Below are 22,149 nucleotides of genomic sequence, written 5' to 3'. Positions count from 1 at the left end.
TACCCCTTCCAGATGTAACCACCGGGATACGTTCGACAACACTCGAGTGAAAACGTAAGGAGCCGTGTTTAGTCCAAAACAAAGTGCTCTGAACTGATACGTTTTTGACCGATGAACAAATCTCAGGTATTTCCTGTAATCCGGGTGAATGGGGACGTGGAAATACGCGTCCTGCAGGTCTATCGACACCATCCAGTCCCCCTGTCTGGTGCCTGCTAGGACTGACGCTGCTGTTTCCATCGCAAACTTGACCTTGCTTACGAATTTGTTCAGAGGGCTTACGTCCAGGACGGGTCTCCAACCCCCCGAGTTCTTTGGCACGAGAAAAAGTCTGTTGTAAAATCCCTCCGAAGAGGTGTTTTCTACTATCTCTATCGCCGCTTTTGACAGCATCTGATCGACTTGTTCCTGCAGAGCTGTTGCTTTGTTTCCTGAATAAGTGGCTGTCAACTCTAACGGCTCTGACGAAAGAGGGGGCTTCTTTAGGAAGGGGATCTTGTATCCTTCCTTCAGAACCTCGATTGTCCATTCGTCCGCTCCCCTTAGTTTCCACTCTTGCCAGTAGTGAGAAAGTCTGGCTCCCACACGTGTCTGGAGGCTGACAAATCATTTCTTGGGTTAGGCTGCAGCTTAGGGGTTTTTCCTGGGTTGCCCTCCAGCAGCCGTCCTCTGGTTTCCTCTCGCAAAAGTCTTCCCACGAAAGGGCTGACGCGTGGGAGGAGTCTCCTTCTCTTTCCTGGCTAAAAAGTTAGCCGGAAGGACCTTCCTAGCAGTCCTAGTAATCAAATCTTGCGTAGCTTGTTTGCGCAAGAGCAGCCGACAAATCCTTAACCAGCTCTGAAGGGAATAGCTGCTTCGTTAATGGAGCATATAAAAGTTCCGACTTCTGCGCCAACGTCACTCCCGACGAAAGAAAAGAACAAAACATAGCCCTCTTCTTAAGAATGCCCGCTGCGAATAGGGCCGTTAGCTCGACAGTGCCGTCCCTTACTGCTTTATCTAGACAGGCAATCAAATGCATTAGTGTCTCGTTCTTGCCGTCGGACACATCCGCGAGAGCTCCAAGAGTCCAATCCATTAAACTGAAGACTTCAATGGTTCTGAAAATGCCCTTCAGTAAGTGGTCTATTTCAGAACACCACATAATCTTAGCCTTGGACATGGCAGTCCTACGCGATGCATCTACAAGCCTGGAGAAGTCTCCTTGGGAGGAGGCAGGAACTCCCAAAACCGAGAGCTTCCCAGTCTCGTACCACACGCTCGAGCGAGAGGCCAATCTTGTAGGAGGGAAGGAAAAGGTAGTCCTACCCTGTTCCTTCTTCTTGTAAATCCAATCATTCAGCGTTGAAAAAGCTTTCTTGGCCGATCTAGCCAACACCGTCTTCCTAAAGGAGGAAGACTTCTGAGGTCTACCCTTCAAAAATTGCGAGGGTGGACTTCGAGGAACTGCCTGTTGAAAATCTGATGGATACAATTCTGCTAAGACCGCAAGTAACCTCTTGAGATCCGCTTCGTGTAGATTTTCTTGTGTCTCATCGTCCGAAACTTCTTCCAGTAGGTTGATATTGTCTGAAGTCGAACGAGCGGGAGAAAAAAACGTTCCGTCGTCCTGTTCTGATTGCGTCCTGACCTGCGTCCAGCCTGCGACGGAGCGTCCACGCTCCTTGACGCCTTCCGTTACGCGTCCAACTTGCTGCGAGGGAGCGTCTACTATCGCTGCAGCTTGCAGCGAGTCTGCGTCACGCTGACAGGAAACGTCTCTCTTAGCCGTTTCCGATCGGGTCCTCTTGACTGGTCTATTAACGTCCTTAGGTTCTCTCTTGCGCGTCTCTTCATTCAATCCTTGTGACTTGAAAGCGTCAAATAGGGACGAAATGGACTGTTGTAGTCCCGACAAGAACGCTGCTTGCGGTGCCTCTTGCTGCTGGGAAATAACTGAAGGTAGCACTGCCCGCAAGTCTACCGCTTCGGAGACACTAGTAGCGAAATTCTGTCGACGAGGTGGAGACGCTCCTTGTGACACTTCCCAATCCGGGGGAGGGGGAGAAGCATGCACCGATGTAATACAAACGTCTCCTTCTTCCGATGAGCTGTGTGTCATGCGTCTCTGCTTCGGAGCAGATGCGTCGTCTTCTTCTGACAAGAACTTCTCCGGCGAGCTCCAATTACTGCACGACGGTTGCAACATTACGGGGGACTTGCGTCTCTTGAGAGGTCTTGATTCCAGGGGTTGACGCCAACCGCGTCGAGGTCTTGCGTCATCAGACGAAGACGAACACTTCCTCATCTCACCTTTCCTGTGGCGAGGGAGAGCGTCCTGGGATGCGTCAACAGGATCACTCGAGGGGACGCCCGTTCGCTGTTCAACGTCTCTCACCTCCCTTAGCCTGTCGACGTTCCTTCTCCCAGGGGCTGGGGAGCATGGAAGAGGTCTGGGGCTAGGAGCATGACAGACACGAACGGACGCACCCTCCACTACACTATCACTATCACCGAATTTACGCTGTAAACCCCGCACTGCACCCCACATCACTTCCTTATCTGTAGTAAGGGATTTCACTTGTACTCCTAAGGCAGAAATTGCAGCCATAATATCCTTCATGGTTGGTTCACTTACCTCCGACACCGTAGGAGGATCTGGTACTACTACCTTAGGATCAGGATCATTAGATTTAGATACGTTAGAGGGGGGCAAATTAACAGAAGATCTAGAAGAAAGAACACTAGAAGATCTAGCTCTCCTAATTCTGTCTTTTTCTAGACGTCTCACATACCTATCATATTCTCTCCAATCTCTCTCCGACAGACTCTCACATTCATTGCATCTATCTTCCAAAGTACAAACGTGTCCTCTGCAATGCTTACAAATAGAGTGGGGGTCAAGAGAGGCTTTAGGAAGCCGGGTCTTGCACCCCTTCACACACATTCTCACAACAGAGTCAGCCATCTTGAGAAAAACCAAAATCAGAGAAAAACCCAGGTCGACAACAGCAAAGTCTATCTAAGAACAAAGAAAAGCAAAGAAAAATCCAATATCAGCGAAAGCCATCAACGAAAAAATCAAGCAAAAGAAAATGGGTACTTCACCAATTGTAGCAAACCCAAACAAAGAAGAGCGAATTTCCAAACGTGCTGCACCGAGCGACGGCAGGGAATTTCTGAGGACAAATGGGAATGGTTCCAGATACCTACATAGAGGGAGCACAGGTATGATCACCTGACCGTCTATCGGCGATAGCCGCGAATTTTGAATTTCTGCCGTGCGCGCGACGAATCGGCGGGATTAAGCTATATATATGTAACTACCAGGGAAGTTAGATATTTAAAAATATAAGCTAAAATCTTACTAATTCACTACGGTATTTTCTTTAATGAATTGATATTATTGCTGTATAAAATTAATATTAATATTTTGAAAATAGTAAACAAATCATTTATTATTATCATACAAAAAACATACATCTTTGTAGTAGAGAGAGAGAGAGAGAGAGAGAGAGAATTATTATCTTTATTATGTGATATCATTTCAACTTATTAAACTTACTAATACTGTATTAATCAAAATTAATATTGAAAATTAGTAAATCATTTTTGTATTATAAAAATGTATTTAGTCATGAAATAAACATCAAAATACACTAATTAGTGATTATTTTCGTCGGAAAATACGAAGAGAGAGAGAGAGAGAGAGAGAGAGAGAGAGAGAGAGAGAGAGAGAGAGAGAGAAACTATGGTTTTTATATCCAAGTCTAAGTAGAGTATAAATGGATTCTTTAAGTGAAATAATGTTTCAATGATATTTTGCAGTTTTGTATTAAAGTATATGTATACTGTTTGAGAATGCGTTTCCTTGATACCTTGGACTATGGTTACCCATTACAGTTTAATAGCGTAATTTAATTTATGTGCCCTCCGCTCAGAAACTAGTTCTGCGTATGAGGTATCGTTAAAAAGCATAAAAAACCGCCGTAACCTTGGAATTTGCGTTGTAATCTAACCAGAAACTTAGTTTTGTTAATTATGTATACTGGAAACAAGCAATGATTTTTTCATTATTTGCGCTTTTGGACTGCGCATCCCAAGCTAGTGTATTCATTCCTCGGAAACTAGTTCCGCATATGAGGCGTCACTAAAAAAATTTTAAAAATACGACATAAAATGTGTCGAAAATCATCATAACCTCAAAATTTTTGTTGTAATCTAATCAAAAACTTATTTTTATTAATATACTGTGCTAAACTATAAAGGATTCTTATCATAGTATGCGTTTTTTAAAAGCGTCGTTAACTCGGAGCGTCGGAAGCGTCAGCGTCGTAACCTCGGAACAAGTGTCGTAACCCAGAGCGGATTTTTTAATGAATATTTAAGAAACAGCGTCGTAACCTCGGAACGTCGTAAGCCGGAGCCGTCGTAACCCGGGGACCGCCTGTATAAGGGTTCCGGCCGGTCCCCTTAAGGCTAACTACACTCACATTACTTGCTCTGACGCTCCTTTCAACCACTTGCTCTGCCATTTGCCTCGGCCCTTCTAAAACTGCCTCCCTATAGCTTTTAAACTCTGGTACAACCTCAGCTACTTCAGTCCTAACACAAACACTTCCACTCTTTCATACACCTAACTCGTAATCTTCTACTATCACTGAAATGTCTTTCCACGTTAACCTTTCATTCGTTCATTGCATTTTCTCCTTACATTTCAGATTCATAAACTCATATACAGTGGTACCTTGAGATACGAGCGTCCTGTGATACGAGTGCTTTGAGACCCGAGGTGGAATTCGGTCCAAATTTTGCCTTGAGACCCGAGCTGTGTCCCGAGATCCGAGTTGGTTCGGGGACGCCACCGCTAGTTGGCGTTCGCGGGCAGCATCAGCTGGGAGCATCCCACGAGCTCACTCGCACGTGTGGCCGACAGATTTAAGTTGTGTTTGTGAGCTGTACTCGTGTTTTCGCTGTTTTTTCACGAATTAGTGAACTTTTTTACCTACCATCATGGGGCCAAAGAAAGTACGTGCGAAGGAGAGTGGCGAAAAGAAGAAGAGAATGCTGCCGATAGAGGTAAAGCGAGAATAATAAAAGAAAAACATGAGCGTGGTGTACGAGTGATGGAACTGGCCCGTGTGTATTGAGCGTAGCACATCGACCATTTGTACCATCCTAAAGCAAAAGGATGCCATCAAAAGTGCAAAAAAACAGCTAAAGGAACTACAATTCTGTCGCAATTAAGGACAAATGTCCATGAAGAAATGGAGAAGCTGCCTCTTGGTATGGTTGAAAGAGAAGGAACTAGCGGGAGATACAGTGACGGAGAGTATAATTTGCGAAAAGGCTCGCGTTTATTTACGCAGATTTGAAGAGGAAGAGGCATCAACTTCAGAAGAGCAGAAGACACGTTTAAGGCAAGTCGTGGGTGGTTCGATAATTTTAAGAAGAAGAAGTGGCAATTCATTCGGTGTGGAGGCATGGTGAAGCTGCGAGTGCCGATGTAAAGGGAGCTGAAAGGTACATCGTCGAGTTCGCTGAGCTTATTGAGGAGGAAGGCTACATCCCGCAACAAGTCTTTAAACTGCGATGAGACGGGGATTATTTTGGAAAAAAATGCCACGGAGGACATACATCACGAAGAGGAGACGAAGATGCCAGGCCATAAACCCATGAAGGACCGTCTGACCCTTGCATTGTGTGCAAATGCTAGTGGTGACTGTAAAGTAAAGCACTCTAGTCTTACCATTCTGAAAATCCTCGAGCGTTCAAGTCACACAAAATCTGAAAGAAAAACTGCACGTAATGTGGCACGCGAATGCAAGGGCATGGGTTACGCGGCAGTTCTTTACAGATTGGGTAAACATCGTCTTCGGTCCTTCAGTGAAGGAATATCTTCAAAAGAATAACCTCCCACTGAAAGCCTTATTAATTTTGGATAATGCTCCGGCCACCCACCTGGTCTTCAAGATGACATTCTGAGGAGTTCCAGTTTGTGAAAGTCCTCTACCTCCCACCCAACACGACTTCCATCCTGCAACCAATGATCAGCAGGTCATTGCAAATTTTAAAAAGCTTTTCACAAAGCACTTGTTCCGCCGATGCTTTGAGGTGACAGAGAACACCAAGCTTACCCTTCGAGAGTTTTGGAAAGAGCATTACAATATCGTCGTATATTTACGTATCATTGACTCGGCAATGGCAAGAGGTAACGAGAACGAACCTTGAACTCGGCGTGGAAAAGCTATGGCCTGATGCTGTTTCAGAGAGGGACTTCGAAGGGTTCGTACCCCAAGCAACAGGTGGAGGAGAGATTGTGTCCCTCGGAAAGTCGATGGGTCTGGACGGTAGATGAGGGCGACGTCAACGAACTCGTCGAGGAACATGAGGAGGAACTCTCAATTGAGGAGTTGAAGGAGCTGCAGTGATGCAAACATACGAAGGCCCTGCAAGAGATTAGCAGCTGTAGCGAGGGGGAGGAAGAGCCGGAGGAAGTGATTCCTACAGTCAAATTAAAGACATGTTAGCAATGTGGGAAACACTTTCAGTTTCATTAAACAGAAAACATCCCAGAAAAGTTTCAGACTAGTCGTGCTTCAGCGTTATTTAATGACCATGTTTGACTCATTTCCGGAACATTCTAAAAGGGAGGCAGAAGCAAAGCTCTTTGGATAAATTTTTGTTAAAGAGAAGCGCAAATGAAAGTGCCGAAAGTGATTCTAAAAGGCAGAAAAACAAGTGCTGATTAAACTTACGTATCGCTTAGGTTAAGTTTTAAGTTTAAAGTGCATTTAGTATTTTTTAAATTTAAGTTAAGGAAAGTGCAAATTTTTATTAAAGTTAAGGAAATGCAGTTTTAGTTTACATTTTAATGTTATCATTTTGTGTTCGAAAAAAAATGCTTGTGTTTTACGTAACGGGACTAGGCCCCTCCCTGCTCCCTCCTCCTCCGCCACTCGACTCCGTTAGCCAGCCGCACTCGCCTGTCAGCAAGGTAAGATTACGTGTTCTTAACTTTTTGTTGTGTTAGTTTACGTTAACTTTGTTATTCATTGCTAAATTTTAGTTGTTTTAGTTTACATTTTAATGTTCATTCTTTTTCATTTTCTGTTGGGAAAATTCCTGTTTACGTAACGGGACTAATGTAGCCGTCCACCCCTCCCCTCCGTCACTCGCCTCCCTTAGCCGCGCACGCGACTGTCACCAAGGTTAGATTAAATTACTTTTTCTTTCTTTATTTTACTTTAATTCTATTCATTACTAAAATATATTACTGTATAATTTTTTTGTACTATATTTCTACATTTATATGTGTGTTTTCTTCATTATTTACGATGGTTTGGGGGTATATTTCATAGGTCTGGAACGGATTAAATACATTTCAGTTAATTTAAATGGGAAAAATTGATTTGAGATACGAGTTTTTCGAGTTCCGAGCCCGGTTCCGGAACGAATTAATCTCGTATCTCAAGGTACCACTGTATACTCTCAGGCACAGTTGCCAACATTTTTTGCAATAACTCCTTACACTCATTTATCCCTTCGTCCCCAAACTTTTTCCTAGCTAATATTTCCAACCTGCACACATACATCGACTATGACTCACCAACATTCATTCTTGCCTCTTCAAAATCTTGCTTTCTCCTATATCTAATGCTACTCTATCCTCTTTGCCTGTTCTACAATCCTGCCTTTCACACACTCATACAGCACATTCCCTACACTCATCATTACCCCATACATATTCAACAAAAATCCTGTCAAAGAGCTACCTTACTCTCTAATTTGCTCTTCAGCTCCTCTCACTCCACTCTCAACCTCTCACTCTACACTTCCAATCTTTCATTAGCTTCCCTCGCCATCCGCAACTCCTTCAGCCTCTCCATCTCCTTCAACCCTTCCATCCTCACTTTCTCTACCAATCACACAACTCACTACCCCAATCGTCCTGAGATCCTTTAGGTATGCAGTTAAAAGCAGGAGCATAATTGGAGGAATCCCCTAAGAGCATGGTAGGAAGCACAAATGCAGATGGAGGCGGGAACCTGGCCAGTGACAGAAGTGCTGGTGGATGTGGCTAGAAGTAGGAACTCAGTAACTGAAGTATAACTATGAGCAGATCCATCAGATGCCAGAGCATGACTGGAACCATACATGGAACCATACATGAAGCTGGAGTTCTGGCAGTAGGCAAACACATCACTGGCAGCTGGGCAGCACCCTGGTGAGGGCAGGTGAAAAGTGTCAATAGTGTCACATAGAACCAAGGCAGTAGTTAATATGTTTTGAACATTTTCCTGGAGAAGGTGCGGTGCTGGCATCAGAAGAGCACAGGATAGAAATGTAATCCTTTGCCTGTATGTAGACAGAGGAAAGACCAACCATCCAGAGAAAGCAAGCATCTGCCCTGAGAGGAGGGAAAACTTCACTAGCAGGATGAAGGAAGACTACTGGTTCTCAGAAGCTGAAACAAAATCTCCTTCAGCTACTGGTAAAGGATAGAAAATGGAAAGCACTCATATTGATCCACTTGAATGGATGCAGAAAAAATGCAAGAAAGGGGGCATTGGGCAACACAGGAAGCATCAGAAAACAGCTCAGGGCCACACTGGATACTGCTAATGGTTTGAAGGCCAAAGAAAAAACACACCCTTGACTCCTTGGACATTTCTTTAAATTCATCCTGTTAAAACTGAAAAACTTCTGAATAGGAAACCAACCCCTACAACTGTCATATCTCAGTTTAGGGGGAAAACTCAACTACAACACAAATTACATGGATCCCTGACAAAGTTAACCAAACACTAGTCAAGAGCTTACCTAGTAAACCTACATATCTTTGCTGAAGCATATAATGATAATAAAGTATCAAAAAGAAACAATCAAAATAAAAAACAAAGGTTTAATGAAGAACTCCTGTATAGCAAAGCCAGTAGCAAAATATAAAGCACACATCAGCAATAGAGAGTACATAGCCTCCGAAAACCATTTAAAAGACAAAGTTGACATGCATGTTAGATATACACATAAAAAAAGTTAGAATAACATTGCACTAGCACTTCATACATATAACTACAATGGTAATGAGAAAAGACACCTCACTTTAATAACCACAATGCACTGAACATGAAAAATACAATAGCAATAAATTATTTATGGGTGAATCAGGATGAAAAGGGCTATCCAAAATCCACCCAAAGCTTGGGGAAAGCAAAGTGGGATGCAAAACCAATCAGCACACATACACAGCAGGTGCTCAGTTTGCGACCAGGGACCATAAGGGACTGTGCATGCAACACTCTACCGAGAGTAGGAACTATTTTTTCTCATGATAATCAAGCATGCAGGAACCTACAGATACACAAACAGGCTATACAGGCAGTCCCCGGGTTACAACGGGGGTTCAGTTCTTGAGACGCGTCGTAAGCCGAAAATTGTTGTAAGCCGGAACATCGTCAAAAATCCTAAGAAAACCTTACTTTTAATGCTTTGGGTGCATTGAAAACTATGTAAACTTCATTCTTATGGCATTTTTCATAAAAAAAACCTTCAAATATTGATTATTTTGCATTTTTGGTGTCATATTTCATCTCCCAGATGAGCGTTGTAGGCGTCGTAACCCTGGAACATGAGTCGTAACCCTGGAACATGCGTTGTAACCCTGGAATAAAATGTCTATTGACAAGCGTCGTAACCTCAGAACGTCGTAAGCCGACACCGTCGTAACCCGGGGACTGCCTGTATAAGTAACTGGTTTGCGATGTACACAATAAATTCAATTACCTTTCATTAAATCGGGGAACAACATGGCAATGAGCCTCTGTTCGATATCTTGAATGAACGTCCATACTAATTGTATATAACTGACGAAGTGAAGTCACAGTTTGCAGAAGAATTACAATGATGCCACCACCTTCCACTGTCTCCATTGTTCGACACAGAATGTTGGGGGTTAAAGCTTCAAAATCCTGGAAAGTAAGCATTTTACTGGTAACATAATCTTCACTAGGATATTGTGTTCTTTGTATTAAAATTCTAATTATTCACTGAATTACAGTTTTCATGATGAAAAATGATTTTTTTTAGTCACTGTATTTAAGTGCCAGGAAAAATATGCTGCCTGAACACTTATCTTGCCATCACTAAACTTTTGCTAATAATCAACCTATAAGTTAGGTACCAAAAATTAAAGGGAAAGTGCAGTCAACACTGTCATACTAGACTCCTCCACATTCTTTTCCAAATTTAAAAGAAAAAATATGCTGGTTAACAGCGCAAATCCTGAGGTACAGAATACAGTCTCATTTTCATATCTCTAACCTTGCATTACCACTGCTTCTGTTTCCTAGAGAGCTTGCTGACTATTCATCAATATTATTTCTGTTAATATACCCTATGTTTTATTTTGACAATACATATAGTTCTTTTATTTCCATTTCTGTCTTTCACTAGTGGACTAATTTAGGAAAATTTATTTCAGAAATAATCATATTTTCTAAAGAATTTTAGAGGTAAGTATTTGTTTTCTCTTATTTTATAGCTTTACCTTAATTTTCCTCAGTTAATAAAATGATTACATTGAGCATTCCTTGATTAATAACAGTTTTATTTCCTTTGTATTTTGTTGTATTTAGCCCAGTAACTAACTACAGGTGACCCATGATATTTGCAGAGGATGCGTACCACAACCCCATGCAAATAGCTAAAACCCACAAATACTTAAACCCCTCTCAAAAGGTTAAAACTGCCTATTTTGATAGTTCAAACACAAAGAAAACCCTCTAAAAATGCTTGTATGCTTATACCTTAGTATTTTAATAGTTTTATCACAAAAAGGGCATTTAGTCATGAAAATATGAAAATACAGTAATTAGTGAATAGTATTTCTCAGTGAAAAAAAAAAAAAAAAAAAAAAAAAAAACTTAATTTTTTAATCACTTTGTATTTTTCATGGCTAACATACCTGAAGTCTTAACAATAGCGCTAAGCTGGGAAAAAAAAAGGAATCTGTGGCACCTGGCAACTCAAGCATATACACGATGGATATTTTGTTGTTGACTAAGCAATATGCCAGTCTTTCTTCCAACCCAGGATATGAGAGGGGCAGCTAGAGATGGGCAATTAATGTTAAGACCTCAGGTTTGTTAGCTATGAAAAATGATATTATGATACAATAAAGTTTGTTCATACTTACCTGGCAGATATATATATAGCTGTATTCTCCGAAGTCCGACAGAATTTCAAAACTTACGACACGCAGTGGGAGGCCAGGTGGTTAGTACCCATTCCCGCCGCTGGGAGGCGGGTATCAGGAACCATTCCCATTTTCTATTCAGATTTTCTAGTGTCACTGTCTAATGAGGGGAGGTGGGTGGGCACTATGAATATATATATATATCTGCCAGGTAAGTATGAACAAACTTTATTGTATCATAACAATATCATTTTGTTCATGAGACTTACCTGTCAGATATATATATATATAGCTGAATCCCACCATTGGAGGTGGGAAGAGACAGAATAGGACTTAGGAAACAAATTACATGTAGATGATTGACACCTTGGTTCCTTACCTGTTAGCATAGCTGACTTCGTGATTACTGTCACCCAAGTCTGCTTCTGCTTTACTAGTCTCCAGCAAGGTAGTGACCACAATGTGACTAGACCATATTGAACATACTATGAGGGCCACGAGCACAACCACCTGACAAGCCTAACTATGTTATGATAGCATAACTTAAGCTAAGGACTGGGAAGTCCGCCTCTGGCGGCCGACCCAACAACCATAAAAACACAATAATAAAATTAAAAAATACTTCCTAACCATTTTCTAAAGGATAGGATGAGTGTTACTCTCTACTCGCAAAATAGTATCTGCGGAAATGTATAGCCCTAGCGAACAGCAGTTCTCATACGTCATTTTCACATCTCACAGGTAGTGTGAAGAGAACGAGTTGCTTCGCCAAAAGGTGGCACCCAGAATGTCACTGACTGCCAAATTGTTCTGAAATGCCACTGAGGTTGCAATCGCCCTCACCTCGTGAGCATTTACTTTCAACAGTTTAAAATCACTGTCCTGACAGTTTGTATGAGTGTTCTTAATAGTATCTTTTAAGAAGAACGCTAATGCATTCTTCGACATTGGCAAGTCTGGCCTCTTCACCGAACAGCACAGATTGTCCGAAGGACCTCGACCTTCCTTCGTTCTATCCAAACAAAATTTGAGAGCCCTGACAGGGCACAGGACTCTCTCTGGCTCTTGACCAAGAATTTTTGCCATACCCTTGATTTCCAAGCTCCTGGGCCAAGGGTTTTATAGGTTCTCATTCTTGGCTAAAGACGTAGGGCTTAAGGTACATACCGCTTTATGCCCTTTAAAGCCTACATGTTTGCTGATGGCTTGAACTTAGCTAACTCTCTTCGCCGTCGCCAGAGCGGTTAGGAAAATGGCCTTTCTGGTCACATCCCTCAACGTCGCAGAATGGAGAGGCTCGAATGGACTGGACGTCAGGAACTTCAAACCCACGTCCAAGTTCCAGGAAGGCAGCTTTGGCTGAGCCACACTAGCGGTTTCAAAAGACCTTAAAAGCTTGAGAAGGTCCTTGTTGTTTGCTAGATCCACACCTCTATGTCTAAAACAGCTGACAACATACTCCTATCCTTTGATAGTTGGGACTGCCAGCTTTTCTTCTTTCTAAGTGTCTGACACTTATTCGTCCTCAGTGTTGCTCAACAGCGAAGTTCTGTACACTGAAACCGAGTCTAAAGCGAGTTCGTAATAGACCCGGCCGCTCCAAACGCTGCCGACTGACTGCGTTCGGTATTGAGGTAAGTTGTCCAAGTATCCGAGCAAGTCACGTGACCTTCGCCTTGAAGGGCTATGCCGAAAGACTATAAAAGTGCATATTTGTTTGTCACTGATGCCGGACGGCGAGGTGACGATTCTGTAAGGCATGTGCCCAGCAGGCGAAAGTCTATGCCTTTTAGAGACCAATGTTCCTGATGGCAAGATATCCTCATAGTAGTTGAACCTCAGCCTAGGAGAAACAACACTATGCGGCGAAGAAGGAGGACAGAGAAACAACCTACTTCTTCACAGCCGAATCGAGAGAAAGATTCTTCAGAATCTGCACCCGTGCTTATCAATGACTGAAAACGCTAACCGCTATTTCATTACTTTCCGATGAGAAGACAAGGTCTATGAAAGCGGGGCGTTTTTCAGAAACGAAAAAACCTCCGGAAGAACTGCCTGCAGAACTGCTTCTCATGGGCTGAACCTTTGGAAGCAGAGCTGCCTAGCCGGGGAACAGGAGCTGTCTTCCTACACATCTGTTAAATCGTGGTAAACCAGGAACAATTGCACACCTACGAATACGAGATATTTATAAAAATAAGCTCAGATGTCTGGAGAAAAAACATTACTCATTATCGTAGTGCTATGCAGCGGTAGACTAGTACAGAATTCTGTTACAGTGTGGTAAACAGAAAAGAAAAAGTCTAAGAGATATCTCTGTTGAAAAAATTCTCGCAAAGCGAAGGCCATGTTCATTCATGCATGCGAGAATCCCCATTAATCAAGAGACCTAAGTTCGTGATTGTTGGGCAGAGATGCGGTTAGTCAGTCAATCATGCAGGAGAGAGAGACGTAACCAACCGCGCATCCCAGAGAGCCAGCTGGTACTGAGCTGCTATTACAGAGACAGCAGTCTTAAACAACGTTAGCCGTCTCGCACTCTTCAACCTGAGTTGCCAGCTATTCCATTCTACGAAGGAATACGTTTTGCTAGAACCATCGAGCAGAAAGAAACGTTCAAGCAAATTAATTTAAGCGAAACGGATTTGGTGTTGTCGTAACAATACCTTAATTGTTAAGAAATTCACAATTCTGTGAAAACAAATTGTTTAAAAAATATCCACAATTATATATATTTTTACATATAAATATATTTTTATATATAATTGTGGATATTTTTTAAACTGGAAACTCCTGGAAGGTTGCAGGGAACCCCGATTTGCAGTTCAATTAGAATACTACTAGTCCTCTTGGTTGCCATCCGTAGAGCTAACTACGGTATGTGTGTACACCCTGAACAATTCAACTGCTTAACAGAATAATGTCACGAAAGTAATATACGCAGTAAATTGTAGGTATCTGTACAACGACCTCCATCCCACATTCTTTTCTCTACGAGGAAGAGAGTAAGGATTGGAGATCGACTGCCTTCGTTCTCTTAGTCAAGAGAATGAAGGAGAAGTCTTTCCTCAAGGAAAGCTCCAAGAGTGAACCGAGAACCGAAGAGGACAGTTCAAGCTTCTTATCATATTGAGCAGAAGACTTCATGGACATTGTCTATGAGTCTGCTTTGCCCGAAGAGCCTCAGCGAGGTAGTGACCTACGACTGAGAGTTCTTCTGGATCTTGTCAATGGGGGCTTACCCGCTTACGCGACAGAACCTTATTAGGATCTTTGTCAATGGGGACTAGCCCACTTACCTAACAAAGACTTCTAGATCTTGTCAATGGGGGCTAACCCACTTACATGACAGAATGTTTAGGATCTTGTCAATGGGGGCCAACCCACTTACATGACAGAAACTAATCTAGGAATTTGAGCATATGGCGGTGTTCTCGAATTCGAGGTAAAAATTATTGGGGATTCTCGTCTAGCTCACCTTGGACCGAGGTTTCGCTTAAGTGTTAAGAGAAATAGAAAACTCGAACATCAGCAGTTGGTGGTCCTCTCGATTCCCGTAGAAATCAAGAAAGGGGCAGGCTTCCTGCTCTATGACTGGGCTTACGCCAGGTAGGAACCGAAGGCCCCCCCTCAGCAGCGCAGTCCTGAACGTATAAGAGGCCTGCCAGGAGTCGCGAAAGGGCTTCTGTTTCCTGGAAACCTGTCCAAGTAGAGTAGCCGAAGGGGCTGCTGGACAACTGGACGACAGTGCCAGGAGGTCTTGGGTAGCCTTTTCCTGCAGGGTGATGGCGAGATCCTTGACCATGGATAGAGGGAAAAATGACTCGACAGAGGGGCGAACAGCAACTCTGCCCTCTATGAGGGAGAAACAGACTTTGCTGTGAAGATACAGTGCAAGGCCCTCTTCTTCAAAAGCCTGGTACAAAAGTGGGTAGCCACTTCATCCGAACCATCCCTGACGGCCTTGTCCATGCACGCCCCTCGACGGAGGCAGGGCAAAAGAAGTCCTGCCTTGGGCCTTCCTTGAATCCCTCCAATCGTGGACTTTCTTGAAGGCTCTCTACGCAAAAAGAGACGTCGTCATCTTCACAAAGCCTGGCATTCTCTTCGTCTTCGATGAGGCTAACTGCGAAGGAGGAGAGCGAGGGGCAGAGGGTTGGAACTTGTCTACAAACAAGTCCCTCAGAAGGCGGGCCAAAACCTGGTAGTCCGAAGTTGACGACGAAGTAGAAGGCTGCTCTTCATCCGCAGGCTCCAACGAACTCAATAACTCTCCCTCTTCAACGGGAGCAACAGCAGAATCTTCAAAAGTATTAGGAGGTCTAAGACCTTGAGGCCCAACTCTCAAAAAGGGACCTCTGCTTTGAAGAATTACTCTGCTTGCATCAAATCAAGCAAACAAACACTCTTCAATATGCATCAACACCTGCCTATTATGGCAGTCAGAAAGTAGCATCATCTACAACGCTTACTTTCAAAATATACAAATGCACTGGTACTTTACGTCCCTCCGACACCCTCACTCAAACTTGCACTGCACTATGTATCCAAAGGGTTGAGCATGATCCAACTTGTCGATATATCTCTCTCTCTCTTCACAAATCAAAACCAGACCAGTGGCTCATATCCATCGAGACGTAAAACTCGCCACACAAGGCTGGGGATTCTTAACAACAGCCTCTGAAGCGACTCGAAGATCTGCGAAGGGGGCGTCCTGACGAGCGTCCCGGCGAGCATCCTGACAAACGTCCCGACAAGCGTCCTGACGAGCGCCCTGACGCGCAGCAGCATGAAAAGCGTCAAAACGAGCAGCATGAGGAGCGTCAAGCCGGGCAGCAAGCGGAGCATCACGAAGGGGAGCGAGAGGAGCGTCATGTCGAGAAGTTCGGCAATTCCTGCTGCGATGAGCCTTACGGTCCAGAGAAGTGTGTCTGGGGTGACGCTCATCAAACCTCTGAACACGCGCTGGGGTGTCAAGCGAAAACCAGATGGCGACGCAGCAGAAGAAGGGAAAAAACAAGGAGAAGGAGAGGGGGACTGCTTAGATCTCTTGATAGGCAGCCTCGAATCCTTCCTGCGTCGACGTGGCTCTGCCTCTATCTCGGCAATCAGCGAAGCCAACTGCCGCTGCATACCAAGCAAAATCTCCTTCGTAGGGGAAAACTCTCTCTCAGGGGAAGGGCTGAACCTGTGGAAAGACGAGGGGCGAGGGGACGCCTCCCTCCTTCTCTCGGGAAAAGCTACAGCCCTCTCCCTGGAGCGACTGGGGCGCTCAACAGCGTCATCCTCCGATGACGTCCTGGTCCTCTTCTGCGGCGGGAAAGCATCAAAACTTTCAGGCGACGACTGAAGCGCATCTGGAGAAAAAGGACGTGAACCGTCCTCCTCTCTGAAGCTTCTCTTAAGAGATCGAGAGTCCTTCCGAGAGCTCCACCCCTTGCGCGGGGACGCTTCGGAGGACGAGAAGCAATCCTTAAGGATTCGTGCACAAGCACGATCCTTGGCAGCCTGGGAAGCGTCATCAGGAACTGCCAAAGGGACGCCAGACCAGTGGGGAGCCCCCGTAACCCTCCTTCGGCTTTCGACTTGCCCACTCCCTAAGTCCTGGGAGTCCGACAGAGGTCCAGGCCTAGAGGCATTATAGGGCCGATCTGACGCCCCCTCCACAACACTAGGGGCACTAATACGTATTATCACTGCGTTTTCTTAAATATTCATTGAAAAATCCGCCCTGGGTTACGACGTTTGTTCCGACGTTATGACGCTGACGCTTCCGACGCTCCGAGTTAACGAAGCTTTTAAAAAACGCATACTATGATAAAAATCCTTAATAGTATAGCACAGTATATTATTAAAAATAAGTTTCTGGTTAGATTACAACAAAAATTTTGAGGTTATGATGATTTTCGACACTTTCATGTCATATTTTCTGTTTTTTAGTGACGCCTCATATGCGGAACTAGTTTCCAAGAGAATGAATACACTAGCTTACGATACGCAAAGTTTATAACAGTATCCAAAAGTGCAAATAATGAAAAAATCATTGCTTGTTTCCAGTATGTAATAATAACAAAACTAAGTTTCTGGTTAGATTACAACGCAAATTCCAAGGTTACGACGGTTTTTTATGCTTTTTAATGATACCTCATACGCAGAACTAGTTTCTGAGTGGAGGGCGCAAAAATTAATTTACGCTATTAACTGTATGGTAAATTGACCGAACAACGACCTAGCAGGGTCGAGGACGCTATGGAGCGTAACAATACCAAACAACGCCACTTCAATCGCATGCTTGCCTTCATTTCGCTAGGTTGTGTCTTGCTACGTTGCTGAATTTTTTGCATTTTTCGTGCCTTTACTATGGCTCCCAAACAGCAGAGTACTTCCCACAATGATAGTTCATCCAAGAAGAGGAAGGTCATCACCATGGAGGTAAAATACGATGTCGTTAAGTGGTCTGAGAAAGGAGAGACCAACACTGAGATAGGTCGTGCTTTGGGCCTGAGCAGGACGACGGTGGTAACCATAGTGAAGGATAAGGAACGTATTCTGAAGCACGTTAAGGATGCTGCACCGATGAAGTCAACGGTGATCAACGAGAAGCAACGTAGCCTGAGCATTGTGGAAATGGAGAAGTTGCTGATGATCTGGCTGGAGGACCAGAACCAGCTACGTGTTCCGGTGAGCTTAAGTGTGATCCAAGAGAAGGATAGAGAGCTGCATGAGGCAGTAGTGAAAAAATTTGGAGAAGGCAGTGCTGGTGGTGAATTTTCCGCGAGTAGAGGTTGGTTTAACCGTTTTAAGGCTTGTGCAAATTTACATAATGTGAAGCTGCTAGTGCTGATAGCGAAGCAGCAGAAAGTTTTCCTAGTGGTTTGGCTGAAATAATTAAGGATGGTGGTTACACGGCTGACCAAGTTTTTAATGTAGATGAGACTGGCTTATTTTGGAAAAGAATGCCCAACCGTACGTACCTTTCCAAGGAGAAGTCAGCACCTGGCCATAAAGCTGGTAAGGAGCGACTGACTTTGCTGTTTGGGGCCAATGCAAGTGGCGATTTGAAACTTAAGCCCTTGCTGGTGTATTTGGCCGAGAATCCGAGGGCTTTCAAGGGCATTTTCAAGAGTCAACTCCCTGTGATTTGGAAATCTAACATGAAGGCTTGGGTTACCTTGATGGTCTTCGAAGATTGGTTCAATGACCATTTCGTGCCAGCACTGGAACGGTATATGTCTTCGAAGGGTCTGCCTTTTAAGGTGCTTTTAGTTTTAGACAATGCCCCTGGTCACCCTTCAAATTTGAGCAACATGCACCCTAATGTGAAGGTGGTGTACCTCCCACCCAATACCACATCGTTGATACAGCCGATGGACCAGGGAGTAATTGCTAACTTTAAGGCATACTACCTTAGAAGGACAATACGCTCTGCTTTGAGGGTCATCGAAGGTAACAAGGAGTTGACTTTGAAGCAGTTTTGGAAGGGCTACAACATCGCTGATGCAGTCAGGAATATTGCAAGTGCCTGGGACGAGGTCAAGACGACCACTTTAAATGGGGCCTGGAAGAAACTGTGTCCACAGTTTGTGCACAGTTTTGAAGGCTTTGACCAGGCAGAAGACGTCGAGACTGTGACGAGGAAAATCGTAGGGCTAAGCAAGAGGCTGAAACTAGTTCTTGAACCTGCTGATGTTACAGAGCTGCTGGCATCCCATGGAGAGGAATTGTCAGCAGAGGACCTCCTTGAGCTGGAGCAGCAGATGATAAGGAGGAGTTAGAGGTACCAGAGCCAAAACCCAGGACATTAACTGTGAAAGGCTTGTCAGAGGGTTTTACTCATCTGGAGAGAGCCTTGGCTTCTTTTGAGGGAGAAGACCCTAACGTTGCCAGGTTTGACAAAATCAGGAGAGGAATCATGGATTTGGTGACGTTCTACAAGGAGACCCTGAAGGAGAAGCAGATGAAGAAAAGTGTGCAGTCCAGGCTTGACACTTTCTTTCACAAGTCTCCAGTACCACCACCTCCCACTCCTAGTCCTGGTAAGGAAATCTGAACTCTTTTACTAATTTATTTTGTTTACATACTGTAATATAAAATGTGTTAATTTTTTAATGTAACATATACTAAATATTAGAGTAAATTGTAACTTCATTAATTTTCATCATTTGTATTTTATTTCAGAAGTGGTGACAATTCTAGATCCCCCTGTACCTGGACCCGCTGTAGCAGTCCGTCCACCTCCATCAGGTAAGAAATTTAATTTTTCTCATTTTCATGTTGGAAATTGTTTACTACATTATGACATACATACACTACTACAATGTGTTTGATGTTGCATAACCTAATATTTTTCTTTTTGTATCATTCCAGACCCCTTTGATAGTGACGATGACCCAGATGACCCTAAGCCTCTCCATGGTTTGGATGTCTCGCCCTATTCATCAGGTAAGGAATCCTTAACAAATTTTTAAAATGTTTTATAAATTGCTAATAGAAATTTTATAAAAAGTGTACATATGTACACTAAATACTACATCCACCTTATTAATGTACCCTATCATTCTTTCCAGATCTAGATGTAGCCTCTTCAGAGCCAAAATCAGTTGATACGACTAGTATCACCTCTCCAACTCCATCAGGTAAAAGAATTCTTCATTTTTTATATTGTATATATGTCAAACAGTAATAATATATGTGCAGTAGTTAATACATACTCTATCATTTTTATTTTTTATCATTCCAGACTCCCAAGCACCTGCACATCCCACTCCATAGCCCAGCCACTCTCATCTACCATATGCCCATCCCAGTTAGCAAGCCAACCACTAGCATTTGGTAAGGACACTTTTTATGAATGTTTATATCATACATATGTAACAACTATGTACATACTACATACATAGTGTACTACTTTACTAATCATATGTACTTTATCATTCCAGACTGACATGCACTTTGTGACTTACATAAACCAGACCTCTACATAGCCTACATCTCTTCATTTCGCTAAAGGTAAGGAATTCTCAATTGTTTTTAATGTATACATATACAGTACTAAATTGTTAATTATGGAACAGTACATTTTGTACTTTAGTGGTTACATACTGTCCTTTAATATTCTATATCATTCCAGGCTGCCCATCATCTTTTCAAGCTCTCTCATCCTAGCCTGTCATCTGTATAAAGCACACTGAAGTTAGGTATGGAATTCATCCTTATCATTGCAGGCTCCCTTCACATGCATACTACCTCCATCTCCATCTCCCACAACCTACCTAACAGCTTTGAGACTCACTAAAAGTTGGTATGTAAGGAATTTCTAACTAAGTTTTATACATGTTATATCTTATAAACCATTGTATGGTATTACATACTGTATGTAACTTACTATGCATAGAGGACTTACATAATATTTTTTGTACATTCCAGAATCCCAGAACCCCCTGAATGATGTAGGCTATGGGGCCACATAAAACTTTGTCCAGGGTTACATAGCACGACAACTTTAAACTAAAAGTAAGGAATTATACATACATTTTCTGGGATCGACCTGTGTCTGCCGATGAAAAATCCCTGTAACTCATTTTTCTAGTATAAATAATACTCTTAATATACCAGGGAAAAAAGCTAACATGGTTAAGCTGAAGTTACTACCCTCAGCGCGAGCACCCAAAGGGTGTCGGTATAAGTATAGGGGCGCTGTGTTACCACAGACCACAGGACTTCTGCCATTTAGAAAGTTCCTCTCCAAAACTCCCTGTTGGTGGGAGCCGTTACAATGAAAACCACCACCAACCGTCCCCGCTCGCCACTACTACTAATACCCACGCGCTTCAATCCATTCCTGTAAGAGTCGTGCGGCTTACCGTTGCTGTTTTCCTGCACCCCTTTCTTATCTGTGGATATTTTGTGCATCCGATGGAGATGAACACCCAAGCTGCTTCTGCTTCCAAGTTGAGTACTCCAATTTGGTTTTATTACAAAAATTTTGTGTAATTAAGTATGCTATTGGCCTTAGCCCCTCAAAATAAGTTGGGGGTGCGATCGGCTGGGCCGCCATTTCCGCGTCGGCATAGCAACAACATTTTCCGCACGACATATTTTTCAATTATATTTATAGACTTAACTTTCTTTTTTATTAAGTGTGATTTCCTATATATAGGTATCGGTTACTTTTTATTTCGTTTTGGCTTATTTCTAGCAATTTTATATTCGGTGCTCGTGAGCTATCTCGTTCCTAGGCTTATCTTAACCATATTTGATCCTTAACTGGATACATGGTTCTTAACCACATTTAACCTTGTATTATAAGCCTATTATGCTTATTACCGGTTTTTCTTGTCCTAGAGAGTAGTTTTTATAAACATGCGTAGTTAGCTAGGTCGAGTGTACTTCCCCCATTACGTTGGACATTTTAGGCGTTTTAAGGTTTTGTAGATTAGCCCTAGTTTTAGAGATTCTCCTATGCACCCTATATTTTATTGTGGTTTTATTTTTATACCCTATGTTATGGTTTTGTGTGCCTAGCCTACCTGGATATCCTCCTGACCGGGTTGGACCACCTTGGATCGCAACGAGCCACGGCTACTAGCGAAGGTCCTAGGCTATATAGCCTAGGACTGGTATCCAACTTCAACCAGGGGTAGAGCCAGACATCACGAGCCACTGCATTCCCTCTTATTATTTCATTTAATGCTATTATTTCTTTATCTCTGGAGCCTCGGCGTACAGAGTTAAATTTTAATGAAATAATTAGGGGCAGGGTATAATCGTATTTGTACATGAGGTTCGGTATTGCCGTGCTTCACTGATGCATTCCTTGCTTCGGCTACTTAGAGGTATACCATTATCTAACATACAATGGCTTCCTAGTCGATATAATAGACGGGATGTTCGCATCTCCGCCACCGACGAAGTTCGGCGTATAGGATGAGGCATGCCTCTTTAGGAATTATCAGTGTATACTATAAGCATTT

General features: G+C 43.2%; 1 protein-coding gene and 1 long non-coding RNA gene across 3 annotated transcripts in view; one reads left to right on the top strand and one right to left on the bottom strand.

The window, feature by feature from the left end:
• The window catches only part of LOC135218377 (RNA cytidine acetyltransferase-like), a 558,384-nt gene that overhangs the window by 447,927 nt on the left and 88,308 nt on the right, over positions 1–22,149 (bottom strand). For both annotated transcript variants that reach the window (XM_064254646.1, XM_064254647.1), the window contains exon 3: positions 9,766–9,950. In XM_064254646.1, coding sequence (XP_064110716.1) covers positions 9,766–9,950 — 185 coding nt within the window. The remainder of the gene's footprint in view (positions 1–9,765; positions 9,951–22,149) is intronic.
• LOC135217939 (uncharacterized) lies at positions 19,875–20,548 on the top strand. The gene is made up of 3 exons (XR_010315240.1): positions 19,875–20,008; positions 20,116–20,185; positions 20,307–20,548. It is a non-coding gene; the product is annotated as an uncharacterized LOC135217939 (long non-coding RNA).

Source organism: Macrobrachium nipponense, chromosome 9 (assembly GCF_015104395.2).
Source record: "Macrobrachium nipponense isolate FS-2020 chromosome 9, ASM1510439v2, whole genome shotgun sequence".
NCBI classification, from domain to species: Eukaryota; Metazoa; Arthropoda; class Malacostraca; order Decapoda; family Palaemonidae; genus Macrobrachium; species Macrobrachium nipponense.
The sequence above is the reverse complement of the archived record's forward strand: the minus strand, read 5'-3'. Positions and strand labels throughout refer to the sequence as shown.